This window comes from Pholis gunnellus (genome assembly GCF_910591455.1).
Source record: "Pholis gunnellus genome assembly, chromosome: 13".
Taxonomy (NCBI): domain Eukaryota; kingdom Metazoa; phylum Chordata; class Actinopteri; order Perciformes; family Pholidae; genus Pholis; species Pholis gunnellus.
The window spans coordinates 13152836-13176193 of NC_136540.1; the positions used below are offsets into that span (position 1 = coordinate 13152836).

Consider the following 23358-nt stretch of genomic DNA (forward strand, 5'->3'; position numbering starts at 1 on the left):
GGGCTGTCTTTTGTATTGGCCAACCAGCCAGGTATACTTGTATGCCTATGCTAGGGGTTAGCTACTTCAGTCCAGAGGGTGCCTGGAAAGATTGTGAGAAGCTCAACTTATCTAAATAAATAGAAATTATGAATTGGCTAAAAAAAAGATCCTATGTATATACTGACATCCATAACACCTGAACACCACAGGTTGTGGAGAGTGTGAAATAACTATTAGCAAATGAGGAGAGAAGACCTTGGTGAAGTCAGTTTTATAGGTTAGGTTTAAAGTGGCAATAGACATGTTTCTTTGCTTTTACCATGCAAATCTGTCGGCCGCCTGGGACAATGTCCTGGGAAAATGAAGGCCCGATTTATGGCACAAATGAAGTGCTGCAACCGTTGTCCAACCAAATTATACCAAAACACAGGTCAGAACCAGCGCTGACACTGTCCACCAGTCCGCTGTGACCTGATGTTGTGACTGAACATTTGAGTTCAGGTGTGTGAAATGATATAACTAGTTGATTAGTTCATAATATTCAAATGAACACATTTGGTGTCCATGAAGTTCATCAGACATGGTAATTGGGTTACAGCAGGTTAAGTGTCACCTGACAAAAAAGGTGCTGTGCTCTTAAAGAATGCAACAGATGCCACATATAGCTAGAGTATACTGAAACAACTAAGTCAATTTAGTTTATTTAATTAGTTTAGAAAAAAAGAATGTATCTTGCTCAAGTGCCCTAAAGGAAGGATGCTGCGTTTGTCTGCGCCCTCAAAGAATGTTATAATAATTTTTTCTTCAGTATAAAATATTGATTTCACTCTTCAAATCTGGGTGTTTTGTGGATTAATGACATTGATACAAGCAGTCACGTTGACAGCTTTAAGTGCATAGAGTGAACCGGCGGCTGAGTGATCCTGCAGCCTGTGGTCTGCTCTGACGCTTGAGGGGTTGGTCCATGGAGCATTCTGAAGCGTCCCAGTTGCTCGAGTGGGAGTGGGCGAGCTGGGATAGGCTGGGAGTTTGGTTGGAGCCGTCAGCGGGACGGGACAAGGCGCACGACGAGGGGAAACGAAGAACCGACTCGACTGTTAACTTCTGGCTTCTAAACGGCGGAACGCAGGACAGGACATTTGACGTAGTCAGATTTACGGAGAAATAGCATTTGTTGCATTCAGAGGAAACGGGTCTGAGCGGCGCGGATGACAAAGAAGCGTCTCCGTGCAAACTTTCTCAACCGGGTTTGATCGCTCGCAAAAACCCAACCGGGGATTCAGTCTTTTTCCTGTTTAACGGAGGCGTAAAGAAGAGGACATCATGCCACGGCGCACAGTGCTAGAAGTAATTGTGCAAGATGTCCAGAAACGGAGAAATCCGAACAAACATTACGTAAGCCGACTTTTATTATCATAACAGCACCGCTCTGCTGTTGAAAGTGAGCAACAGATCGAGGTTATTTTGTGACTCTTCTCTCTTTTCCTGTCGGGTGAAGTAAAAACAAAGGGAGTATCAAATTACAGTTTACACAGCCAGAACAAGTGGACTGTTACGATTCTTCATGGTTTTATAGTAAAGCATTATCTTACAATAGAGTCTGACTGTAGAACACGTTGTCGCCTGTATTATCGGTTCTTTGTTTGGGATTTGAGATGTAACCTCAAACTTTTGTCTGTTACTCGGAGGGATTACAGTCAGTACTGTTGTTTTGGATGATGTCAAGGAGCGCCCAAATGGATGTGGCTCATGTGACTTTGACCCCGTCTGAGTCTGCATACGTTCAAGTGACTATCAGCAATTTAGTATCACATTCATATAAGTGAATATAGGTATTGTACTAATTCTACCAGACTCTGTGTGTCCAACACAAGTAATTCCTAGTGCTTCTCGTATGCCTGCTGCCCCGTGTGTGCCATCAGGAAACATTTTAATAGGCAAATCAGTCCAGTCCACAAAACATCCAGACTAATCCCCCAGAGTTCAAATTGAGCATTTCAGCTTTGTCATGCCTCAGGCTCTCCAATTTACTCAGAAAAAACATACAACTACAGGCACTGGAGACCAGGAAGTAGAGCTTCTAAGGTCATCACAGTGAACACAAGGCAATGTTTGAGCAAGGGAAGGGCCGAGACATAACAAACCATATGTCATGTGGCGTTTGTAGTTTTATTACTTCAGTTTTTTTAGTACAGTATATTGTACAGTTTTTATTGTGTGTGTGTGTGTGGGGGGGGGGGGGGGGGGATATTTCTCCTGTTTCAACAATCACTCCCCACTGGTACTGCAAAGTTGTGTGGGAGACAAGAATGTCAAGAAGACAAAGGTCCATTGCTCGCTTTTCTGCAATTCTCGAACAGCGGGGCATTCGTCATTCTGGGGGATGCATGTGGGTGAATTATTCTGCGAAAAGTGCACACGGTTCGTTTTTTAAGTAACACATATCTCATCATATGATCCAGAGGGCCAGCAGTGAGAGCCACTGCCAAGGCCTTAGCATGTGTTCGTGTTAGTTCCGTGTACATGGTGTGTGCCTGTGTGTGTGCTCCTGTGTGCATATGTTGGTTCGCACTCCTATATGTGTGAAAATGATGCCCGGGTTGAAGGACCAACAGACCTTATACCGCTGTGAGTGTTAGTGGTCAAGGACACAGAGTTCTCGACGTCCCGTGTCTTCTCCACCTGTCTGTTCGCTCTCTGGTGCGGCCCATGTTGTTCTGTGCCTCTGGTACTCTCTCTACACATGCAGGCCGGACACCCTAAATCTTCCAGAACCCCGTAGGTGCAGTTCATTGTACAAAAAGCAGCGTATAGCTCTTCTGCTTATCAGAGTTGAACCTATCATTCAGAACGGGAAAAAGAAAACACCTGAAAAATCACATTCCTAAGAGACTTACAGATATGGGAGACTTTTATTGCCAGAATTATTGTTTCAAAGAGAAGCATTTATAGCTAAAGTTATAGCTTTCCCTGTTTTCCTCAGAGCTCTGGCCTCTGCCTCATTTGGCAATGTAGGTGTTGTACTTGCAGATTCAAGAGCTTATTTGTCTTCATTATTTTTATAGACTTGCATGGAAAAGGAAACCTCTTTTGCATAATGGTTCTCTCCTTAATGTTGAGAATGAAGCACATAGATGTTGGCCAGAGACAACACCCGAAGAAAATTGTCACTAGTTTATGTTATTGTGTAGATGGCCCTCCATTGGTTAACGTTTACACACAGTGACTTATAGCTCTTTTTATTTGATGAAGACAGCCTCCCTGCTGGTCTATACAGCTCCTGTAGTTGGTCCATCCATGGCCGTATCTGACTCTACTGCCCTGAGAGAGGGAGCAAGGCCAGAGAAGGTCTGGGAGCGGGGCCAACAGCATTCAGCCAGACACAGTCAGCCACCGGGGAGTTTCCAATCACCTCCCTGCCTCTCCCCTCTTCTTTTTCTTTCGAGGACAAAATAAAGAACTGTGTCTGTTGCCGGCAGACTGCAATGATTAGGCTAGGTGCTCTTGGTTCGATGCTTTATGCTGTTTTACTGTTGTTAATTTGTGGCTGATGGAATTTGCAGTTGCACATGTTAATGTTGGCTACAAGAAGTACTTTTTTTTTTTAACTAAGTGTTATAAAGTTAACAACAATTTATCTCAGTATTCTTTCTAATGTGTTGGGACAGTCTGCAGACATTTTTAATATGATGTTTTTTCATATTGAAGTCTTCACATCAAACTCATGAACTGACGTCTGTCTCCATTGCTGCTTTTGCTCCTCTGGTCTTTATGGCAATAGCTGCCACAACAATGTTTCTCAAAGAGCACCAATTTTGATTAGACGGCATTTTCAAATCTGCTGCATCTATGCAGGATAATGACTTCCTCTTCAGCAGGAAGTGACGCAAATGAACTGGGAAATGAAATAATCGGATTATCCCTATTGCGTTCATGTGAACGGATGATGACAGCATGCTTTCTGCCTTTCCTCACGCTACCCTATAGGATGCACAGCACTGCTGATTACTGGCACCATGAGTCAGGAGTGATGCCTCAGGAGATTTAAATTATCTGACTTTAATGGCTTTTTTTTTTAGTTTAAAAATATCTTTGTCTTTTATTTTTCCAGGTTTACATCATCAAAGTGTCCTGGAGCGATGGCAGTACAGAAAGCATTTACAGACGCTACAGCAAGTTCTTTGACCTCCAGGTGAGTACGTGTTTGCATGTGTAACTGTGTGGTAGTGTGTCTTGGTTTGAGATTTTCTTATTACACGTGTGTAATGTGGTCGTGTGTGCAGTTGCATGTTTCAGAGAGCAAGGAGAGTGACAAGTTCTAACTTTTCCACCAGTGAAGACTAGCACAGATCAGGAAGTGACTGGAAGTACTCTCTCCATTTAACACTGTCCCCCTGTAGACGTAGGGCTTGAGGCCAAACTCTCCCTGTTCCACCCATATGACACTGGTGATTAAATTGTGCGCGAGGAGTCGGAAAATGTCCCAAGGAAGTTAATAGGGGACAGTGATGAATGCGACGACCACACTGATGACCACAGACATGTCTGAATCATTCTCGACCGTCACGCTGGCAGTGTGTGTTGCACAAGGAGGGAATCTCATTAGTATCCTGGTTTGCCTTCCTAAAGGTATTGGATCTGAGGCCCTGGCCACGTCTGAGCTTAGACAGCATGGACTCCAGGAAACCCAGAAAGGCAACTGCTATTAATGAGCACATCGTCAATTTAGGCGAAGCATACTGTCAACCCTAATTGGATTAAATTCCTTTTAATTGATTAGGATGGTCAAAGTATGAGCAATGAAATCCAGAATTATAATGCTCCACCGTGTTTTTTTTCCGTGGCTGCAAGTGTCATGTTAACCGGAAGAATATAAACTATTTCAATACTAATATCATTAGTTCGATTTAAGGCTTCAAAAGCTCTCAACAGTCTTACTTATAAATCAGCTCATAGCACACTTTGTTTTTTTTAATCCTTGCACCTTTCTGTTGTTGAGGCCATGCCAAAGTAAAAGTCCATGTGCAGCTATAAACATTTTTGTTGTGTAATCAGTTTGTTGATGAGCTACGTTGGCTTAAAAATGCTGCTATTTGCTCTTTACTGATAACATTTTAAAGGAGTATCAAGTAATCTGTGCCCTGCCCTGTTGAACTATTGTCAAACACAGTTGAAGAACCCCATCACTCTTTTTTATTATTATCGGTGGCAATCCAATATGAAGTAGAATCCCTTATAATTGAAGTTGCATTCTCCTAAAAGAGACAAGAAAGATGGCTGATCTAAAGGTATAGGAGACATGTGTGGGGGAGATCTCAGGGCTGTGTGTGTTTGTGTCTGTGTCTGTCTGTGTTGGTTTTCTGGATTGAGTACTGTTTGACCAGTTAAGATTCTTCGACTTTTTGACTGGAATTCAGGCTGCATGGATGGTTGAACATCTGTCTTTGGCTTTCATAGCTATTGTCAATTACATATATAGAGTTCAAAGTATTTATTTATGTTTTCAAAATTGCAACACAATGTGATTAAACTTGGTGAAAGATTCACAATTTCAGTCATTCAATAAATTCAGTTTGATCATGCGGCCGTAGCCCTGCTTTAACTTTGATGTTTTTAGCTCAGGATGAAGGCTTTTATAGACCTTGTTGGTATGGCTAAGCGAGAGGAGGAGATTGGGAATCCTTCAAATACTTCCCTCTCCAAAAAGTGAGTGTAAGTGAGTTTTCAAAGCCAAAAATCTTAGCAGCGGATGAAATAGATTTCTGAATAAATTGCTGACCGTACTTTTTAATATTTATGTGCTAGGAAGCACAAACTTTCCTGTTGCCTCTTTTAAAACATCCCTCTATGTTGTAAAACAGAGTTGCTAGTTGCATTGCTAAAGACCTACAGTGTCGGATCAATGGCATTGAACCAGATGAGCATATGTGAGATATTTTCAGCAGGGGCATTCCCCGCTGGTGTTCACCCTGCCATGCCATGCAGCTGCTTCCTGCTGCGTTGACAGCCTGTGGGTGGGCACTTACTGGTGAGGGAGATATAGATAAACCCAGCTGGTGAGATTAAAAGCCAATCGCTTATCTCCTGTTAGATTTGGCATTGACATATTATAGGCTACCTTAAGATAAGGTATTTCTTAGAGAAAAGGGGCAACTTGGAATGATATGATACAGAGATTAAACATGTTTTGTGTGCCAGCTTTGTTTTTAGATTTTTGTGATCTTTTTGATGAGCTATTTTGTGTGGTTTGACATCATCATGCGTCATCCCAGGTTTCCTGGGCAGGATAGTGACATAGGACCGAGTCATGCAGCTCCTCTTGTTAACATTTCTTCATTTCAGGTCATCCTCCTTTGCTTTTTTCCAGCCTATCTTGGCTGTTTCCTGTCTGCTCTGTTCTGTCTTATTCTCTCTGATGTCTTGTCTTTTGATTCAGGAGCGGTTAATATAAACGGAGAAAGTATGATACTGTAAAGAAATGTACACAAAGTGGTCAATGGTTGTGCCAAAAGCCTCAGAGCCAGACAGGAAGTGTTATTCATCACATCCTGTCAACACAGCTGAACTAAGCAGTTGATGCCGTAGTTCAACCAAGGAAGCATGTGCTTTCTGTGGAACACTGACCACAGACTGTTTAGTCACTCAGTGACGTCAACAGGATTTCTACAATTGTTAAGGGAATTTGTATTTTTCTAGACCTGCTTTGTTGTTCCTATCCATATATCCACATTTTGTAATCGGATGGCACATTATTAGTTACTATTCAATATATCTGGACCAAGTTGTGTCGAGCAGACAGTGATCCTGATGATCCAGAAGATGTCATTAGATAATAATAATCACTAATTTGCATTCCTTTGCCTTTTGTTAAAAAAAGTTCTGTTGCGATAACTCGCCAAGTTTTGATTCACCTGTAAATGGAAGTGATAACCAAAAATAGTGAAGAATAAACTCCACCACATCGAATGCACTGTTTGGAACAAGACTAGTGCATGACATCTTGCATGTCTGACAGCAGTCACTTCCTGAGAATACTTGACCAACATCCGGACACTCTTCTCACCTGAGATATTTCTGCTACTTGTCACCCACCTATTTCCTGGAACCACACACCACAGTCTCTATGTTGCTACTACCCCTAAATATTCAGCGAGTTTAGTATCCATTTCTGCATTCTAGTGCAGGACGTGATGGTGTGACAGGATCTGTGCAAATAGCATTTTAATATAAGACCTGTGCCCTTCTCACTCTCTGTTTTAGTGTGTTAAATTGTTAACAAAAATAGACTGATCTCTTGCTTAAGAAGGATGGAAAGTGCAGCGATTTCTTTTTTTTCTTTTTTGCCATGGGGTCATCAATTTTATTTCCATGTCACTAAGAACAGTTTCCATGCTGCACACGTGTTCACTCAACTTCACAAGCTTTGTCTTCCAGCATTCCCAGTCTCTTTGGATACAGGATACACTTTTACTTTAAAGCTGTAGGAAAAAAATCCAATCCATTGCTTCTTGCTTATCCGGAGCTGCACAGCTGTCACATATTTTCCATCTGCAGTAATCAAGTAACACAACTTTTTAAAGGGGGGCAGTTTGTTTAGCTTAGAGCAATGGGACTGCCTGTTGTGCACATTCCACCAAGCAGCAACAATGTACTCATTTCCTTCATGTACACAGTAATTTTCAGCCATTTTCAAAATAAAATGTGAATCCTTAAGCAGTGTAATTTGTTCCTGGAACAATAATTCACATCATGTGTTATTTTTTCTTGTATAAAACTATTTAATGCACTGAGATCACCTTTGCTACTGCAGATAAAAATGAACTATTGCTGGGACTGTATTCATCATAATTTAGTCAAATTGAAGACCAAAGTTCTGAAGCATCACCGCAGCACTCTGTTTTGCTTTAACTTGCTTATTCATATGGGTTTGATTATGACTGCTGGGGACGCTCTGTTTTGTTTTTCACCATAATGCTCTTTAACAATTTGCTGTCATTGCGCTATCGTGATTTGGATTGGCCACCATGATTTGCAATTGTCTATAAAATGACTGGTCTTGATTGGGATTAGTCTTGTTTTAGTAATTGTTGTGTGTTGCTGCCAGAGGGACGATGAACCCACTCGCTAATCCCGTCACATGCATGTCTCCACTTTCAGTGGCAAGAAACCAAGCAGAAACTGATTGATCCTCTATCTGCCTGTGCTATAAAGTAGCATAAGAACTGAGATTGGGAAGTTGCGCCTCACATCTTGTGATAGACTGGTAACCTGTCCGGAGTGTACGCTGCCGCTTGTCCAGGGCATGCTGGGATAGGCTCCAGACCCGCTGACCAAGAATAGAAGAAGTGGGTATAGTGTAATAATTGATGGATGGATGGAAAATGTGCCTTATTAGTGTGGGGATGGTGGGACAGTATATGAACCTAGACAAATGGTGTCATATGTGTCTAAAGAGACGAGGAGTCCAGACATACTGTACATGTTTAAAGGCTTTTCAATACTAGGCACCAATATCATTCACAAGGCCCTAGAAATTGGCCGAAGTGTTTATAAGCTAACATCAGCATGTAGTATTAATCAAACATGTCTGTTAGTATTAAAACAGGGACACTACATAGATGTTATTTACTCATCCAACCATCCTTTATCCTTTGGTTTCTGTAAAGGGTTAAAAATGACCTCGAGCATGAATGTGCAGAGGACAAAGTAAAAGAATCAGAGGACTACTGTGAAAGGCGTGTTGCAAAGAGAGCAGCTATTGTTCTCTGGCCTTTTGAACCCTCATTCAAGAAAGTCTTGTCGGTCTCAGATGTTTTTCTATATTATGCCTTTATTTGAAGGCTGACGATGTGGTTAAAGCGGATATGAGCTAGACAAATTACAGCCCCTTAGAAGATTGCATTAGCCTCTGCATCAGCAAGAATGTGGTACACAACAGTGTACAGTACAGTGGCACATTACCAGACTAGGTTTATTAACTGTAGTCAATCAATGACTGAAGTGTGTAAATTGACACATATTTACAACATATATATTTATTTAGTCAATTAATTGTGAAAAACTGTTTATTGCATTTTAAGGGTTGAAACTTAACTTTTGAGTTTTGAATATTCGGACACAATGACGCAGTACAACGAAGTACAGAGAGATAGTGAATATCCAGAGCTGATGCCGTCATAGACTGAAATTATTATTTTTCTAAGCTATTGTACTATGTATTTCTACTATAGTACTAATGTGGCACCCACTTCCTTCCAACTGAGATGAACTCAGCAGGATATGATTTACAATAACATACTTCAGACTAGTTTAGCCTTGGAAGGTCATGTGGCACTTGACTGTGTTCCACCTCTGCCTGTCATCCTCCTGCCTGTAGAGCATGAATATTTGATGTTGGGCGCATGATGTAACTGGTATTTTGAAGAGACATCTTTACTCTCTCCAGATGCCTTTTCTTGTTTGAGTGGCTCTGATTACAGAGTAGATACAAGGTTTAGAGTAGACTCAGAGACTGGGTGTGTCTACTCTGCACTCACAGTCAGTCAGACACATGGGAACAATTACAGTGTGTGGGGTATTGGCTCTTCTGTGTTTGTCTCTGTCCCTCCGTCTGCCTGTCTCTTTGCTCATGCTGTGTCTCTTAAGTTGGTACTCTGTCATCGCTGAGGCATCTGACTGATAAGCCAAGTAGATTGTTGCTTTGTGAGTTTAGTGCTTTGTTTTCGCCTTCTGCTGTATCTTAAGAAACAACAAGAGGAAAGACTATAAAGTGGACTCAGTCACCAAAGAGGGTTCATTGCTCACTATACTACCCCCATTGTTTTTTATTGTCTTTTGTTTAACAGTGGGAAATTAACTGAGCTTTAGCAGTCATAGCCAAAGACAAGTCATGTAAGTGCAACCATGGCTGGCTTGACATTCAAAGTATTGTACATGCCCCCTTCATAATTATTTTTTTCTTACAAACAAATCCAAGACAAAGTTGTGATTAATAACAACCTCGGTTGGTTTGAGATTCACACGTTTTCTGATTAATTAATACCAAACCTCGTGTCTGTGAGGTATGAAATCTAGGAATGTTATTGGATTATTTATTTTGTAGTTACTCATATCTTTATTGGACTCATCACAGTGGACTACTTGTTATTATTGTTTGGCCATCTTAAGGCCTTATAACTTACAAAAGCCCGTTGAAGTGGGAGAGTAGGTTCAGATTCTAAAGCCAGTGTCTATTTCTTGGCATGCTGGAAGATTTGGGGCTCGTATAGTTCAACAGAGGGTCTTGACGATTAGGTTCAAATTAGATTGTTGAACTACCTTGTATATGGAATAAGGCTGTTGCACAACATGTTCAAACTAATACAAATGGAGAAGCATGAGCAAGAGGTAGTGAAGAAATAAATATGGGGCAGGGAAAACAAAAATCTTTAGACATTCATTCACCTGTAAAACATATATCCTCTTGGATGCTTGAACATATATCATGTTTTTCTTTTTTTTCCCAACTCCCATCCAAATGCATGCAACTGTCCAGGCACTAAAATATATATTTCTGTTATAGATGTTTATGTGGGTGACATCTGTTTCAGTTTTGCCATCTATTCTTCTGGCTGCCTTGGTCAGGATCACAGTGGCAAGAGGTTAAGCTTTCACACAGTTATTCCATATCTTTCCCTCAAAATAGAGAAGCATCAAGCCATATCTAATGAGGTGATTTGAAGCTGTTTAATCTTTCATGCCACTCATTATATTATGACATCAACAACACCTGTTTGGCACCTGACCAGACGGAGACAGTCCAGAGAAATAATAGAAAATACTTTTTGGCACGTGTCTATGCCTTTCTCATAACCTCTCCATGATCCCACCTCATCTTACACCTCCCGCTGTCTCTGTTAGTTCTGACTAAATGCAACGTATTGTTTCTTTCAAATTTACCTGAGGACATGTTGTGATAGCTTTACTCATTTATGTTGCTCGACAACTTGCTGTAGAAGTGACGTGATTACACCAGGAAAGACATTGTAAGAAAACATATCGGGGCATTATTGTATCTCCAGCGATGAACTATAATGACTAATTAAAGCAAAAAAATGAAATTTAGCCATTGAGAGTAAACATACCGAGACGCCAACTCTAGAACATTCTTGTTGGGTTTTGCATGTGCTGCATATTCTAGAAATGATTATCTCATACCAGTCAAGGTACAGCGATATTTAGCAATGGGGGGGGGAATGAAAATCATCCATGGCGTGAAATACTGGAGTGCCAATTTGTTGTGACCCTTACATGTCTTCACGGAGCACAGCCTTGATGGATATCATTTTATCAGGTTGACATTGAACAGAGCACAGTCAGAAATGCAGCTAATCTCATAATGTGATGGTCCTGTCATAGTAGCCTTCACATGGGCCAGCTCTAACTGCAACTATAGACCGGCTTAATCCTTAACAATGCAATGCTGTTTTTCTTAGTTTGGGGCGCAAGATCATACATTGTGGTGTCGCCACGATTTTAGTTAAAGCTTGATAAACTTCAGCTGGGGAAGAGATGAGACTGTCACTCATTCATCTGTCTCATATTGCTAATAATGACAACATTGACACTAAAGTCTTCTTGTGTGACGCAGTATTCCATGGTAATAATTTAGCTCAGACGCATTAGCTTAAAAGTGAGAAAAAGACATGTGTTGCGCCTCCATTGCTGAATAGTCAGTACTTTTAAAATACACGACACCGTGTCTGGCCGTTTGTATCAAAACCTGGAACTGAAACAAAATAAAACACTGTGTCTGACTGTGTATGTCCTGTTTTGATAAGTGAATGTGGTTTGATGATGGAAACTGTACGCCAACAACTCACTACAGAGTGGTGTTATTAGTGTTGACAATGTCCTAATAGTGCTTTTGGTTGGAACAAAAACTTGCAGATCCTTTTTGGCCGATTGGTTGACACCGCTAACGAAAACTAATCAAATAATCTAGCCGTTAATTGAATAAATGGTGTGTCCCTTTCTCTCAAACGGTCTAAAAGTGTTGAAGTAGAAATACAGGATTGACTCTGAAAGACAGAGGGAGTTTTAAAGAGATGGAAAAGAATGATCAAGAGAAGTGGTGATCAGCAGATCTAAGGAACCACTGCTCTCTGGCCTTGAAAATTATAGAAACAGAAATGTTCCACTATGTCAGTGGTGCCTTGCCGCTAACAGCCCCTTTGCTGCAACAACATATGAAGCAGAGGGGAAAAACCATACCATCTGCTCAGGACATTCCTAATCATTGGCAGACTTCCTTTATTGGCCGAATTCCTTGTAGGAACTGCTGATTTGTAAAAATGTGAACCCTTCCTCTCCAGCCTCAGCTATCCTGTGGTGTGTAATGTAAAGGACATGTTTATGTATATGTGTGAGTGTAAATGCTTTGTGGGCTAATAAGTCTTAATTGATTGTGGTGTTTCAGATGGAATTGCTGGACAAATTCCCAGTGGAAGGAGGCCAGAAAGACCCTAAGCGCAGGATCATTCCTTTCCTACCAGGTAAGAGTTAAACACACAGTGTCCCCCCAAGGCTTTTTCCACACACATATACATAACACGCACATAACTGTGGCTTGTTTAGTGTGAACAGAGGAAGAACTATTTTGATATTAAATTAAGTAATTTGTCAAAGAAAATTCAAAAATGTACCGCTTCTGAAATTTGAGGTTTGCTGCTTTCTCCTATTTATACTAATACCTTTTGGGTTTTGGACTGTTGGTTGTCTGGAAAACTTACACTTTTAATTATTTGTGGCAGACCTACTTATAATTAGATGTTGCCAAAACATGCACATAACCAAACACAAAGAATGATGAACTCCTGGATTATCAATTAAATCACTCTGTATTTCCCCCTCGCTGTAGTGTTGCGTTTTTACCTCATTCTTGACTTCTCCATCACACACTTTTGCAGGCAAAGGGTTAAAATGTGGTCAACAATGACTCACTCACAGGCTGTAAATGAACTGAGAGAAGCAACATGTTTCACAGAAAAGAACCGACCTGAACAAACTGCTGCAACCGTCATTGGCCTTAAACTAACTTTCGAAATGAAGAAATGAAGAAATAATTATTTTACATCTGCTCTTTAAACGTTCACCTGACTAAGCATATAGCCCACAGACATACTAGACAATTATAGAGTTTTGTTGGAGCCTTCGGGGGAAACATTAAATATCTTCCAATTTCACCTGACAATACTCTACCTGTGATCATAAAACTAAATGGTTCCAATGCATAACATTCATTATGAGCTGTTTTCTTGGCTTAGCTGCACTTTTGTCCTGGCTGAATCATCATTTTGTGTAAAGCCTGATTGGCCAAAACAATGGTTTCCTCTTTTTAGTTTCCATTACTCTCTTACAAGTACAAGTGGCAATGAAGTTTGTTTGGAATAAGGGCTTTGAGTGTGCATGACCAACTTTTGAAATAGTTGGGAGATTAAGATCCTGCTGAAAGTAATCCTTTATGAGAGTTTGGAAGAAAGCCTCACCCAAAGACCCCACCCACATCTCCCCTACCAGGAAAGTGGGGGGATAGGATTTTTTTTTTTTGTGGCGATGCAGGTCTGGAACTCATTGAGAGAACACACGCACGCACGCACGCACGCACGCACGCACACACACACACACACACACACACACACACACACACACACACACACACACACACACACACACACACACACACACACACACACACACACACACATTCAGACTGTTTGATGGACTCTGAGTAGGAGGAGGGAAGAAAGATAGAAAAACACTGCCGTCCATTCTATCCCCTGCAATCCCCTTCTATGTGTCAGTTAAACATACTGACCATGGATACTATAATGAATTCTTGTTTACATTAAACACTGTCTACTTCCTCCCTGCTTTTACATTTGCACCCTGACATTCTAGATATTCTCTTAAATATCTGTCTACTGCGAGTGAAGCTCTGAGTGTTGGTGGCTTTCACTTCTCCTGATTTAGCATTAAAGTGTCCCAGAGGACGGAACCAAACTGCTCTTGTGGAGCAGCTAAGACACCAAATGTTAAAGACACACAGACATGGTACCATCTAGGAATGCTACTTTGAAACTGTTTGCTTTTGTCACACAATCATACTTCCAACATTATTCAGTGCCTGCATAAATTGAAGTTTTAAGAGAATCTCAGGTCCCGTCAGGTCAAGTCATGCACTTCTCTGAGATGAATTCCAAGCCAACATTTTGCCTGATTTGCAGAATAATTTTAATGACAGCCAAGAAAATCCTTCACTTACAAAGTAAAAGTCTGGCCCGTTGGCTGAGACCAACCTAACAAGGCACGGAAGTGGTTTTCCCTTCACGGTTTGGTTTGTTCAAGGCCCTGAGCTTTTTTTACTTCTTTGGTATCTCCACATCAGCAAAGTGGCTTGTCTGCATTTGTGGATAGTGCAGAATTTCTGCTGCCTTTTTTGCTTGGTGGACACGTCAAAAGCTTGGCTGCTGCATTTTCATTCTTTTCTGTGGAGACTAGTAAAAAATACCCACAAAAAAACATATCAAGATAACATTTATAGCAGTTTTAGGGCTAATATAGTATCCTTTACATCCAAGAGGAATCTAAAACTTGGCCATTTAAACCCATAACTTGTTCTTTTTGATCCAAAGGCCATTTTTCATCTGACGATCTCTCATGGTGCTAAATTCCTTTTGATAGGTTCATACATGAGATTTAGATAAAAGTGATAAATGTGATGTTCACCCTAGAGCCCTGAGCGATGCTCCTTAAGGCAGTGCCAGCAGGTCAGCCTTTGAAAAAGAGCTGATACCAATTTTCTGAAGTTGTGGTTGTTAAACTATGAGTCAAAACCCAAGATGGAATGTGGGTTTGTTTTTGTTGGGGGGCCCCTGAATGATAAAAGAGGTGATATGCTTTCAAGAACTCTGATCACACAAGTAGACTATGAATTTGTTATTTGGCTTGACTTTTTCCCTTTTCCTCCTAATGATAGATCTACAGTACATACTTTTTCAGCTACTCTGTTTGGCTGGGGATCTCTCTGCCTGCCACAGTAGGAGGCACAGTATGGTGGGCAGGTCAAATATGCTTCTGTGGGTCTGAATAACACATTATGGAGTCGGTCCTCTATGAAAAACAAGAAAATAACCGAACAGTTACATTGACCTTGTTGCTTATGCCTCATTCATGTCACGTTCATCTCTTGTCTGGAGGGAAAAGCAATCATTGCGCTTGCCTACTTGAATGTGGTGTACCAGTAGCAGGCTGGTGGAGTTGTGTCTGCCCTTAGACAGCAACTTGCCTACGAACACAGTAATTAAAACACACAGACGGCTCATTCTTAAAAGCTCCACACATGCCTTGCTGCAGTGTTATGTAGAGCCTTTTGGGGCATGTCTCTTGAGACAAGCCCAAGTGAAGTCAAGTTTCAGCTCTTCTACGAGCATGTCTTAAGTCATTTAAGATAATTGCAAGTCAGTTAAGTGAGACAGCAAGTCTCGCGTCTTGTCTCGCATTGACTAGAGCCTTGCTCGTACAAAACTTGGCAATTGACTCCAAGTCAAGTCTTTCAAAAGCAATCTTCAAGTCGTCTCAAATTATTCAAGAAATGTTCTGGTCAAGTCTCATGTTTGTAATAGCAAGTGTTTCCATTCACAGGTTTTGTGAAAGGCAAAGTCCTTTCAATGCATAGGCCTAATAATTAGATATCAAATAAGTTTTAAATGTACATTTTTCATGGATTTTTACAAGGTCAAACCTATTTCTCTTAAATCTCAACCTAAGGAGTCTAGTATCACTGTAGTCAAGTCCAATATAAGTCCTCACCTTTGTGACTGAGTCTACATCTTGGTGTTAAGGTGTTATATAATGGATTTAGCTACTCAAAATCCTTCCACATAGACAAAATAGGGTGAATATACCGGAGGAATTCATGTGTGGTGAGCCCAGGGATTAAGAGGTGAGCGCTGAGAAGAGCTTTCTGTATCCAAAGTGTGTAACAAAGACCCTCTCTGTGTTCCCATGTCTATCAGTCTCTTCTCTCCATCTAACTCCCTCTCTCCTCAAGAAATAAAAGTTGTTTGATACCCTTGGTCACTGCTGGCTATAAGACTTGCCATAAAGTCTACCCTGCCTCAGCCATGGCTCCAAGACAGCAGTTATCCTCTCCTCCCTCCCCAAACAGCCCTTTTTTTCCCGGCTGCACCCATGCTGCCCTGCATACAGAGTGGGCAGTGTTGAGTCAGTGCTTCTCTCCTGACCCCTGAGAGGTTTGGAAAACCGTCAAGAAAGCTTTCTGTTTGAGGAGTGACGAGGAAAGGAAAGGAAGAAAAAGACAGAGAGAGAGAGAGAGAGAGAGAGGAGGAGGGGAATTACTGGAGGCAACTTTCAAATCTCTTTAGCTTTTGTGAGCTGTCCAGACAGTGTGTCCTTTCGGCTGCTAACACCTATCACTTGCCAACACCTTAGATATTTGGAATGTCATCTCTCATTCTTAATAAAGTAAATCTCCTTTTTAATAGTCTCCCTCACGTAGTGCTATACTGTTCTCTTGAAATTAGGCTTTCCAGGCCATGTAGTCAAGAACACTGTCCTGAGGTAAGGTGGTTTGGCACTAAATATAATAATGAATAAGAAACAAATAATCTCCAGCCATGCTAGTGGCTCTGTGGAGGCTGTAATGCTCATGTTAGAAATTGTAAAGTGGATAAAAGATGATCCTTAGTGTGAGTGTTAAAGTGTAAATATTGGCCAGAGGGTAGCAGCAAATATGTTTATCATGTTGTGAGCAGTCCATCCAATAATTGTTGACATTTCACTCTAAACCAAACATGTTTAACTGCTGATCACTCAAGTCATTACGATACATAGTCAACAATCCATGAGTGCCTGTACCAAATTGCATGCCAATCCAATGTTAGGATATTTCACTGTATATGTGGTCAATTTGACCCTACTGATAAACGAAGTCATCAGGATTTATCCACTGGGGACCTTGAATATATGTACCAAATGTCATCAAAATTCATTCAATAGTCGTCCTTTCAAATTTGAAATGGTCAACCTTATGGTGGCGTGAGAGGAAAAGTCGGGGGAACACATAAGTCTCTAAGATTCATTCTCTGGTGACTGTGCGACAATCCATTCGATTGAGATTTTTACTGTGAAAAAAGTTCCAAATCATAAGAGGAAGTGGAGCTACAAGGACAGCCATTATTGTGAATATCTGACTATCCTTGTTATAGCAGCATATAGTATTTGCTGGAGAATAAATTAATCCCCAAACCAATCAGGTTTCTTTACTCCCACTGACAACATTTACAGTCTGGCTGTTTTTATATTGTGGCAAGCTGCACTAAACACATTATTTGGAAGTGTATGAATATGATTTCCTGTAGTTTTAGCCTTTGTTTTTGTCACACACTTGAGTCAGTCTGAGGTACAGAGTTGGGGTATTGTTGATTGTGGTTATTGTACAAGTATAAGTGTGTAAGCTCTGAGGTCTTTTAAGAAAGTCACCACAAATCCAACCACTCAGCAGTCTACACCGCTCTACAGATTCTCTCTTATTTCTTTATTTTCCCTTCATGTATCTTTTTTTATTTGCCTTGTTTTAAGTCTTGATTCACAAGACAAGCAGTCTGGGCACATATAGTATAAGACTGTAGGGGCATTGACTGCTCAGCAGAGATAAATTCATGTTTCAGCAAGTCCGTTTTAAATATTCTCTAAACACATCCCATAACCTTTTGATGGAGGTGATACAGTAACTTCTCAAAACACGTCCCTTTTTGTGTTAGGGATCTTGTTACAGCCTTGACTTCCTGCCTAGTATATATGTTTGCATTAGAGCTGTCTCAGTGAATTTATCGGGGAAACTTTGGCAGCTTCGGCAACAAGGAGAAAATAGATGCTGGCTCTCAAATTTCCTACATGCTGTTAAGTTTGAGGAGTGCTTTAAGAGGCCTATTTGTAGCCATTTCTTGTTATTGTTATGGCGACCCAGCTTGTCTGTGCCTGTGGTTATTTGGGCCTGGATATAAGAGCAGGGGAATAGCATTTAAGCTGACATGCACACATAATTTGCTTTCCCTAAATCATTTATTCATGACTTGGAAAGGCCAGCCATTCACCTAGCTCCTTACCCACCTCATTGTGCTGTCAGCGTTATTGATTACGCGACTGTATTGTGTCTGCATGCTAATTCACTAACTATGCTTTGTAGAAACCACTGTGTCCTTATTGTCACTCAGTGGATTCTGAACATTTCAATGTAGCTCTTGACGAGAGCATCATCCAAAATCGAACATTTTATTTGGCAATATTGTTTGTATGTATATCACAGACACCTGCATGCTAATTATCAAGAATAGTAATTACAATAGATATTATTTTGCTGTGGAATATTGCTAACAACACTGATATCATATGTTCTGAATTCTAAGTCTGTTTGTCCTACTTTGTTACAGGGAAGATCCTTTTTAGGAGGAGCCATATCAGAGATGTGGCCATGAAAAGGCTAAGGCCCATCAATGAATACTGCAGGGTGAGTATATTGACATTTTAACCTGGAAATCTCTTATGGTCATATATGTAGTAGTTCATGAAAGCTACACTGACCACTGAGCATTCACATCTTCTGCACAAAGTACTAAAATCAAGTTAGAGAGCACAGTGGTAGAAAAACAAGTATCCCACCCACGTTGTGTCCACTTAGTCATATACAGGAAAATGGAAAATACTCTTTTCATCCCCTCTGTGTATATATGAGCGCAGCAGCCGCAGTTTCTTTCAGCACATTCAAGAGTAAACTGAGCGACCCTTCTGATTTCAGTAGAGCTTATTCATAGTTGAATACATGTCTTGGATTACAAATTGTGGACAGAGAAGTCACAAATCACAAACCCTTTGCTTCATCTCTCAGATATTCCAATTCAAATATGTGTATATATATTTGTTAAAGTTAGGCTCATAGCCACACCACAGGACATCACAACTATATGTATGGAATTACATTGTTACAAGAACAGCTGGATGAATAATGCCCTTGCTTTGAAAACTGGCATTGTGTGGTGTGCACAATGCTAAACTCCCTGGAGCAAGCCTTTGTGACGGCAGGCATCCACCCTGGTGAGGTGTCCTAAAAGCTCCCCAGATGCTCTGTAGCTGATTCTGACCTCCCTGCTAAAGAGACAAACTAAATGAGAAATTCTCCCAAGGGATGGATGGTGTATGAAAATCTAAAAATCTGTTTCTGTGTAACGAAATGCAAATAAAATGTCTTTGTATCTCTCGAATGTACAGTAAACCAACATGATCACTCTGGCTGGTATTCATACATGTACTTTTATGCAGTTAAGTTGTAGAAAGACATGATAAAATACTGCAGCTCTTTCCATCAGTTAAAACGGAGATAATGTAAACCCCGCATTATCCAGCCTATTACATGGCTTTTTACCAAAGAGATTAATCACTTAGCCTCAAGAGAAAAAAATGCAACTATACATTCTCAGTCTCCGCTGTAGCAGAACTGCAACCATAAAACTGCCAATAGCAAACTACTAATTGCTACAATTTGACAAAAACGTAACCACAGCAACCTAATTGAATACACTATGATTGATGTTCAGCTTCTAAGCAACAAGACATAGTTTTGTGCCCTTGAAATAAAGCAGTGCTTTAAACATGTCATTATTTTCTTAATTAGGTTGGCAACTGTTTATCTGTAGTAACCAAGGAGTGAGTCTGTTTGCAACCAGGGATCATTACTTTTTATTATCTTGAAACAGATATCTTGACCACAAAGCCACGTGATTTTGGTGTAAAACCGTGACTCTGGTATTCAGAAATACCTGGGAGAATGAGCTGCTGTTGTACCTCACGTGGTGGTGGTGGTAACCATCATCAGAGAGTTGGGCCAAAGGCAAAAAGCTTGCTGGTGCTGAGCTTGCACCAGTAAGCACATCCCCAGCCTGAAACCTTTTGTTTCTTTAACAAGCTGGCCTTAGGGCCTCTAAACCATACACACACATCCTTGTGTCTCTCTGAGAGAGGACATTTGAAGATGTTTTTACAAGTTAGTTCCGACTTAGCCGTCTTATATGTTCAACTGTATTATTTTATAATGGGAGACCTTTCCATAAAGAGCCTTGTGTCACCATCACTGTACAAATTAGTTTCTGATATGGTGCCGAGAGGTCTTTTGTCACTTCTGAATAAAAACAATTCACAAGGCTTCAGAGGTAAAAGACCAGTTGTATGTATTTTAAACAACTTGAGGACTGAAGGGGCTGTACAGCTCTACTCCACCAAGTGTCGTCTGGGGTTAGAGGAATGTACAGCTGGTGTAGGCAACATCTTTAAACACTTATGTGAAAAATAATAGTTTGGGGGAGGAATGGGTCGACTTGTTGCTTTGTTTCTATGGGTGTGGATGTTAATGGGAATAGCTAAGAAACCTTTAAACCAGTGGTGTTGCTATAGTCAGTTGTTTTTGTGGAAATGTCTGAAGAGTTCTAAAGATTGCATTTACCTGTTGGGGGAGTTGAACGGTCTTTGATTGACATCCAAGTTTTGTCAAAATTATTAAGGGTTTAGGGCCGACTGTTTTTGATCCGAATGCAAACTGCTGAAACAAATCAGAACTTTGTTATACGCACATTGCATTTTCATCCACCCCCACATGCACCACGGTTGACACGGTGAAACTTCATGTTTTTCTTGGGGAAGAGCTGAGTCAGCCCTTTTGTTGTACAGCTGAGGCTTTAACCTGAGTCATATGGAATTTCCCTGGTTGTAAACTGTTGTGTTTTTATTCAAGTCAGGAAATGTAGTCAAAGAGAAGAAAGAAGGAAAGAAAAAAAAAACCTTGAGTCGGGGATTGTGTGCATGAACGTAAGACTGCTGAGCTAGGATGACTAGAAAGGTCACAAAGTGTGATGAACTGCATCAAAAAGTATTTAAGTCATAAAGCAATCTCCACTATCACTTCACAAACAGCCCTTTTCATTTTACATTTGTATACCTCCTTTGGATCCCCATTTGCTTTATTCTCTGCATGTAAAAAAGTGAATGTGCACACATACAGTCACAATGTACTGTACCTTTATCGGAGTGCAAACGTAGATCTCTCATTTCCATTACCTATTTTTCCTTGGAGGAAAAACACACACACATGCACACACATACACACACAATTACCTTAATGCTGCCTGCTGTAAAGAACACCCATAAAGTCCATTTGCTGTAATGTACCCCGTGCCTCCCTCCCGTCTCCTCCCTGGGGAGAATTGTAATGAGCCGCCGGGCCACCGGCTAACACAAGGAGAGGGATAAATCCAAGGAGAGGATTGCCGGTTGAGGATGCACTTCCACCTCAGGCACAGTGCAGCGTTGTGGGCTGCACGACTCTTAAATCAGCCTCTTGGCCTCAGAGTCTCAAGATACAAGATGTGAATGAAGCTATTGTAAGGCAGATTTTGTGGTCATGTTGTTGCGTAATAATGTAGTAATATTGTATGTACCATTAATCAACAAACCTGTGAGCATCCTCCGTATGACTTTGGGGCTAATGGAAAACATTAGTTATACTTGGTCCATGGCAGTAGTCCCACTCCTTTCCTTCAACACAAGCTGCTGGCTTGGATGTGTGGTCATAAGTATGACGAGGCAAATGTGGCACATGGGACAAGGGCACCTTGGTTGGTTCTTTGGCTTCCATTCCATATCTGTCAGCCCTGACGTTATATCAGTGTGTGTCAGAGAGAACGAGAGGTAGACAAAGACTGTGCTCCCTTAAAGGACAGAACTGAAACACTTAGGAGTATTAAAATCAGAGGTATAGGCCAGAAGAGGAAGCTTGATGGATAGCATTGAGCGTTGCCTGCCAGCAAGAAGAGAAGGCGTGGCTTAGCTTCCTGCTGGAAGGGAGAGAGTCACCATGGGGTTGTTGGCAGCAGTTATTGTGTCTGCTGGTTTGGGGCATCAAGCTGTTGAGGTGATTATCTATTTCACTGCTGCCCTTTAGTGGTTTGGTTGAAAGAGTAGCAGAAGCAGATAAAACACAGACTCGGGAGGGAACAAAGAAAGGGCCGGAAACAGAGACGCTGCGATACCAAGACCAGGCGTGCGTGCAAGAGAGAGATCTCACCAATAAAGAGAAAACCGAATGTGGCTGTTTGTCTTTCATTTCCAGCCTTGTTGTCGGGGCTTATCTGTCTTGCTGCTTGTGATCCTCCACAGAGGCATGCATGTAAGATGAGGGAGGAAGGTAGTTGAGACGGACTTGTTATTGGTACGCTTTCATTCTGAAATCATTAACTTTTTGCATCAGTGGGGACGATGACGATATGAGAAACTAGAATCAACATTAAAAACTAGAGGGCACATATGTCTGCCCAGGCTGCACAATCCAATAAGTGTGTTATTCTAATAAGAGGAAATGTTTTAATCTTCATTTTAATTAATATATTAAAAAATATAAAATTAGAAGGGAATCAGATTCATATTGCCAAATCATTATCTCCCTGCGAACTTAAGGAAAGACGATTGTTCACTATAACTTCAATTTCTGTAAAGGAAGATTTGTTTCAAAAAAACTTTTGACAAATGAACCCAATGAACACTATACTTATATAACCTCTGGTCAACTTTTGTGTGCACCGAAGTGATCTTACACAGTTTATGTAATTACCTAAGTTTCCCGCTATCTTTTGTGCCTGCAGGCCCTCATTCAGCTGCCAGTCTACATCTCCCAGTGCGAGGAAGTCCGAGTGTTTTTTGAGACCAGACCTGAGGACCTCAACCCCCCCAAGGAGTAAGTACCGCACATGGGCACACACCATAGACACAGGCTCACATACAATGGAAAACACCCATCATTGTTCCACTGACTGATGTCATGTCACGTCCTGCCAACATTTGCCCCCAGCGTGCCGGTAATGAGCATTCATTACACCCTCTAATGGATATGATGTCATCCTGTTGCACAACTTCCTGAAGGGTTATTCAAGCAGAAACACACTTAACGGGTCCCTTTTTAAATGCTGAGTTAGCATTTAAGCATGTCCCTGCAACTCAGTTCAGCCACCGAGCTCCAGACAGCTGAGGCTGCACAGTTGCTCTGAAGACTTGTAGACCTGCTCTGTTGACTCTTTTAAATCTCACTCAACACATTGGCGCCATATGCAGCGCTGACGGTTACTATGTGCCAAAACTAAGACATCACTGAGCAATGAATGCCAGGGTCCAACACACACACACACACACAAGTGTGTGTCGACAAGCACATAACTTCACACGGGAGCCACAGTTACAAATGTGTTGTTAGTAAGGTCACCAGCACCTTCGGGGCAG

The 23358-nt window shown here is 41.1% G+C and overlaps 1 protein-coding gene across 1 annotated transcript in view; it reads left to right on the top strand.

Annotated features, from left to right (window-relative positions):
• The first annotated feature begins 1036 nt into the window (after positions 1-1036).
• sh3pxd2b (SH3 and PX domains 2B) overlaps positions 1037-23358 on the top strand; it is a 34995-nt gene continuing 12673 nt past the window's right edge. Inside the window, exons 1-5 of the mRNA XM_079171258.1 lie at positions 1037-1377; positions 4094-4174; positions 12440-12515; positions 18474-18550; positions 22728-22819. Of these exons, the coding sequence (XP_079027384.1) occupies positions 1306-1377; positions 4094-4174; positions 12440-12515; positions 18474-18550; positions 22728-22819 (398 nt within the window). The 5' untranslated portion in view covers positions 1037-1305. The remainder of the gene's footprint in view (positions 1378-4093; positions 4175-12439; positions 12516-18473; positions 18551-22727; positions 22820-23358) is intronic.